At 39.9% G+C, this 5,711-nt stretch overlaps 1 protein-coding gene across 1 annotated transcript in view; it reads right to left on the bottom strand.

Annotated features, from left to right (window-relative positions):
• Window positions 1-5,711, bottom strand: part of LOC107557175 (GMP synthase [glutamine-hydrolyzing]) — a 20,914-nt gene that overhangs the window by 904 nt on the left and 14,299 nt on the right. Inside the window, exon 13 of the mRNA XM_016240501.1 lies at window positions 1,277-1,392. Within this exon, the coding sequence (XP_016095987.1) occupies window positions 1,277-1,392 (116 nt within the window). The remainder of the gene's footprint in view (window positions 1-1,276; window positions 1,393-5,711) is intronic.

Here is a 5,711-nt window from a genome sequence, read left to right as displayed (position 1 = left end):
CGTTCCGAAAGCAGTCTGGAGTAAAGTGATTTGCGCAGTCATAAATGCATTCCCTTCAAAAATCCACTGCGTCTTCAGAGTAAATGATGACTGCTATACGTTCATTCTTACATCCAACAAAAAAAAAAACACCTCAATCGATTAGGAGACATTCTTGTCTACACCTGCTGCGGCATCGAAACAATGGCGGACTGCTTACAGCTCACTCAGAGCGGGTCTATTCTAAAACGGCAGTGTCCGTCAAAAGTCGTGGGAGGGGCCTGTGCAAAGTGACGCCACTTTGCCCTTCCCAGATTTTGTGAACGGCTTGTTTTGGGAAAGTGCTTATGATTTGTGGGGATTTAAAAAAAAAAAAAAAAAGCACTGGGTGGACTTTTATCATTATAGGGTGGTTGTGTGTACACATTGACAAGAAACATTTAAGTTCAAACACCATTTTAAAAGTGAATTTTGCATCCAATGTCCCCTTTAAAACAATTCATTTCTGTGATGGCAAAGCTGAATTTTCAGCAGCCATTACACCCGTCTTTACACCTCAGGCCTTGCATGCATGCGTTTCCTTCGTGACACTCGCTGCCGGCTCAGAGAAATGTCCGCTTGGAAGACAAGCAAGGTGCAGGAGCGCATTTACCCAATTAAAAGCAGAAACATTATGAATGAAAGGGAACTGACTCTCTTCAAAAATCAAAGTTTTGTTGATATTTTTCATGTTATCTCCGTGTAATGCCTAATAAAACAGTGTTTATAAGTGCAGCGCTGCTTTGTTTCCACCCACTGTCAGAGAGTGAATGTGCATTTTCATTCATCCTGCTGGTTTTGTTGCCGCCAATGTTGTAAATTTCAACCGTTTGGTGGAAAATAAGATCAATTCGGATAATATAGATATCTAGGATTATTTGACTGTTAGATTCATAGTTTATGTATTTCAAATGGGTTCCACATACAGACACTGTTTTTGACCGTGTTCTGAGGGTTTCTTTTAGACTAGTCGGTTATGAAATTTCTGTTTAAACAGCAGTGAAATTAGTCATAGCACAAATCCCTAGTAAGTCCTTTTTGCCACAGCACTCAAATCTCATTTGCAATGGCATTTAGCATCAATCAATGACATCGAACCTGATGTGACACGTCTAAACAAATCATTTTTAATTAAACAAGCACAAGAGGTTTAAGAGGGTCTGTTTAACGGGGATGATTATCAGTGAATAAATCCCATAGTTCCTCACATGGTTGGTGGGAAGAGGGCTGGAGCAAAAAGTCAACCTGATGACGTTACCTGTTGATGGAGTGACAGATCCGAGGGATGAGTCTGGCCAGGAACATCAGTGAATCCCAGTGAGGGGCCTCTTTACTGCTCACCCCACAAACATAACTGTATGACCGGGAGTCACCCTGCACAGACAAATCATATGGAATCAGATTTAGAACATATTCAACCCTCCAACTGTATCTAAAAAGATTAATTTTAAACATTTGTGCAGAATGATTACATTCTTACTTTGGAGAAGACACCAACTGTTAAACTATCAACCTTTAACAACAACAGATCTTAACCATATGCAAAAATACAGTGCACGGTATTTAAAACTTTTTGTCACCCTGCGTGTCAGCATGTCCCAGCTCAGAGTCTAGAGACCGTGGTAATTTTAGCACAGTGTGGTATAGTAGCAAGCCGCCTGTTAGAGGAACACCCAGCCATGCATCATCAACCAATGTGGTGAGACGCTGAGTGCCTCTGTCTGGACGTGTTCTATCTAATGGCTTCATCTCACAGAAGTAAACAAGCCTCTCTGGCACTATGACTGAAAACCAAACATCAAGACCTGCACACAGCAGCAGAGGAACGATCACTCTATATACAGACTGTACTGCACTGCCAGTACTGCTCTATGACATTTTCATTTTCCAAATAACATCAAATGAAACAAAGCAATAGAGAGGGAATAAGCAACACTGAGTGTGTTTTAATGGAACTGCAGGTTCGAAGGGATAACCACAAAAATTTAGACACAGGACAAATTTAGACATTGGTGCTACACAGCCAGACAGGTTGTTCTGTGTTCCAGATGGAAGAGTTTGTCACTTTGGAGACAGTATAAATTGCACCTCAAAACAAATGAATAGTCACAGTAACCACTGTTATTTTAGTATTATTTATATACTTTTATAGTATATATTAACATTTTAAAGCTTGTTCTCAAGACACTGGGGATGCTAAATTGAAAAGGGATTTTGCAGGGGCCGAGGCCATGTTGGGATGCTTTAGAGAAGAGGAAGAGTTGTTGTAGTAGAGTGTTCTTGCCATACTATCGAAACGCTGCTATTTTCACCCCGATTGCAAGTCCTCTTTGTTGGTTAAAATTAAAAATGCCCTGCTCCTGAAAATTATAATACCAATATAGCTCTCTGTGCTGCACATTTTACGAAGGACAGCATCTTCAATCTACGCAAGTTCAATGCCGGTACATTAGATTTTGTTAATTAGCATACACTTATAGCTACTTTTCTTGTTGTTCTGTAATAACCGAAACTAAGTACAGAATCGCAAAAACACGGCTTTACACATATACTGTACATGAATGAGAAATAAAGCTAGACTATATCACACAAGATGAGTTTTGTCAGATTTACAAGGTGATTGACAGTTTTTTCATTCTCTCCACAGAGGCTGAGCTGCTGGATCTTATGTATGTAAACAGAGGCAGATAAACACTGGACAGCATGTCGAATGAGGAAAAATGGGTCACTTTGAGTCCAAATGAATTCTCTCTTCTTCAAGACTATGCACAATGTAAGGCTTTTATTCTGTCATTCTTCCATATTTGCCCAATGTTTGTTTATCAATCCATAAGTTATGCTTCAATTCAGTTATGCAGTGGGGCAAAAAAGTATTTAGTCAGCCACCAATTTTGCAAGTTCTCCCACTTAAAAAGATGAGAGAGGCCTGTAATTTTCATCATATGTATACCTCAACTATGAGAGACAAAATGAGAGAAAAAAAATCTAGAAAATCACATTGTAGGATTTTTAAAGAATTAATTGGTAAATTCCTCTGTAAAATAAGTATTTGGTCACCTACAAACAAGCAAGATTTCTGTCTCTCACAGACCTGTAACTTCTTCTTTAAGAGGCTCCTCTGTCCTCCACTGGTTACCTGTATTAATGGCATCTGTTTGAACTCGTTATCAGTATAAAAGTCATCTGTCCACAACCTCAAACAGTCACACTCCAAACTCCACCATGGCCAAGACCAAAGAGCTGTCAAAGGACACCAGAAACAAAATTGTAGACTTGCACCAGGCTGGGAAGACTGAATCTGCAATAGGTTAGCAGCTTGGTGTGAAGAAATCAACTGTGGGAGCAATTGTTAGAAAATGGAAGACATACAAGACCACTGATAATCTCCCTCGATCTGGGGCTCCATGCAAGATCTCACCCCGTGGGGTCAAAATTATCACAAGAACTGTGAGCAAAAATCCCAGAACCACACGGGGGGACCTAGTGAATGACCTGCAGAGAGCTGGGACCAAAGTAACAAAGGCTACCATCAGTAACACACTGTGCCGCCAGGGACTCAAATCCTGCAGTGCCAGATGTGTCCCCCTGCTTAAGCCAGTACATGTCCAGGCCCGTCTGAAGTTTGCTAGAGAGCATTTGGATGATCCAGAAGAGGATTGGGAGAATGTCATATGGTCAGATGAAACCAAAATATAACTTTTTGGTAAAAACTCAACTTGTCGTGTTTGGAGGAGAAAGAATGCTGAGTTGCATCCAAAGAACACCATACCTACTGTGAAGCATGGGGGTGGAAACATCATGCTTTGGGGCTGTTTTTCTGCAAAGGGACCAGGACGACTGATCTGTGTAAACGAAAGAATGAATGGGGCCATGTATCGTGAGATTTTGAGTGAAACCCTCCTTCCATCAGCAAGGGCATTGAAGATGAAGCGTGGCTGGGTCTTTCAGCATGACAATGATCCCAAACACACCGCCTGGGCAACGAAGGAGTGGCTTCGTAAGAAGCATTTCTAGGTCCTGGAGTGGCCTAGCCAGTCTCCAGATCTCAACCTCATAGAAAATCTTTGGAGGGAGTTGAAAATCTGTGTTGCCCAGCGACAGCCCCAAAACATTACTGCTCTAGAGTAGATCTGCATGGAGGAATGGGCCAAAATACCAGCAACAGTGTGTGAAAACCTTGTGAAGACTTACAGAAAACGTTTGACCTCTGTCATTGCCAACAAAGGGTATATAACAAAGTATTGAGATTAAATTTTGTTATTGACCAAATACTTATTTGCCACCATAATTTGCAAATAAATTCTTTAAAAATCCTACAATGTGATTTTCTGAATTTTTTTTTCTCATTTTGTCTCTCATGGTTGAGGTATACAGGCCTCTCTCATCTTTTTAAGTGGGAGAACTTGCACAATTGGTGGCTGACTAAATACTTTTTTTCCCCACTGTATGCTCCACAGTCATATCGTCCTATCATCAACCTGTGAGATCGCATTTAGAGACATTATTATCATGATAATTCATTTCATTACTTACTTACCTTATCATAAAAATAATTAATTTAATTATTTACTCACTTTATCATAGTAAATCATTTAATTATTTACTTAGATTCATAGCCGGAGAGTGAACCATCTCTAGGGTAAGGCTAAAGGCAGCCTAATGTTAGTGTAATCTATTAACTACACATTATCTTTTTAGCCAAGTAGCATCTGGATGTCATATCATAAAAATTATAATTTGTATTTAACATGATAACAATTTAATAGAAACATTGTAAGTTACTAATTAAAATGCTTACATTTCCTCAGTTATTCAAACAGCAGCTACAGAAAACGAGCAAAGAACATTTACTTTATCAAAGAACATCATCACGGACTTCAGTCTAGTGCGAGTTTATGCACTTAAAAAAAAAACACTCCCGTTATAATTACTGAAGCTTTCTACACTGTATGATGAATAAATCTCTTATGCTTACATTGCACGTACATCTGCACTTTGTTGTTTATGATGAGAGAATTTGTGAGAGAGCAGAATGCAGCCAGGGAGTGCGCGCACTGAATGGCAAAACTCCGGTGTTTCAGCGATTACTCATCTTAACGCCTCTGATTGGCCATTGCATTTATAAACTCAACACAATGGTGTGTGATTGCTTATAATGCACAAAGCTGTAAAACTCAGAAAATGAAATATGGAACAAATAAGCCCTAATATTAATTAGATAATAATACTAGCCTGATTTCGTCTTGCTATCATCAAAGGCATCAGCCACAGGCAATATCTCAGACTACTGTCAATAAATAATACTATCGTCTATCAGCACAACCCTATTACAGTTCATTAAAATCATTTAAAAATGTAGCTCCACCCACGGCACACTTTCAGGAGATATTCTTTATAAAAGTTAAGAGTCAGCCACGCCTACCTAAAACGGCTCGTTCTAACACGCCCCCACATATCTACGCCGCCCAAATGTTCACACAAAGAAATAAGGCGTAACTTTTATTCTCGCTGTAGTATTGTTGTTGCCGCCGCTGCCATGTCTTGAAGGCGCTGTGATTCGTTGTGAAAGCGAAACTACTTTGTTTGGTCTTCCAAAAGAGGACGATATCTGCTTCATCATGCCTGGAGCTGATCCGTGCTGGTTGCTGAGGAAATACTACATCTTTGCGCTGTGGATCACCGGATCGGCTTTC

This window comes from Sinocyclocheilus grahami, unplaced genomic scaffold, assembly GCF_001515645.1.
Source record: "Sinocyclocheilus grahami isolate Dianchi unplaced genomic scaffold, SAMN03320097.WGS_v1.1 scaffold591.1, whole genome shotgun sequence".
Lineage (NCBI taxonomy): Eukaryota > Metazoa > Chordata > Actinopteri > Cypriniformes > Cyprinidae > Sinocyclocheilus > Sinocyclocheilus grahami.
Note: the sequence above shows the minus strand (reverse complement) of the source record. Positions and strands in the feature narration are given on the sequence as shown.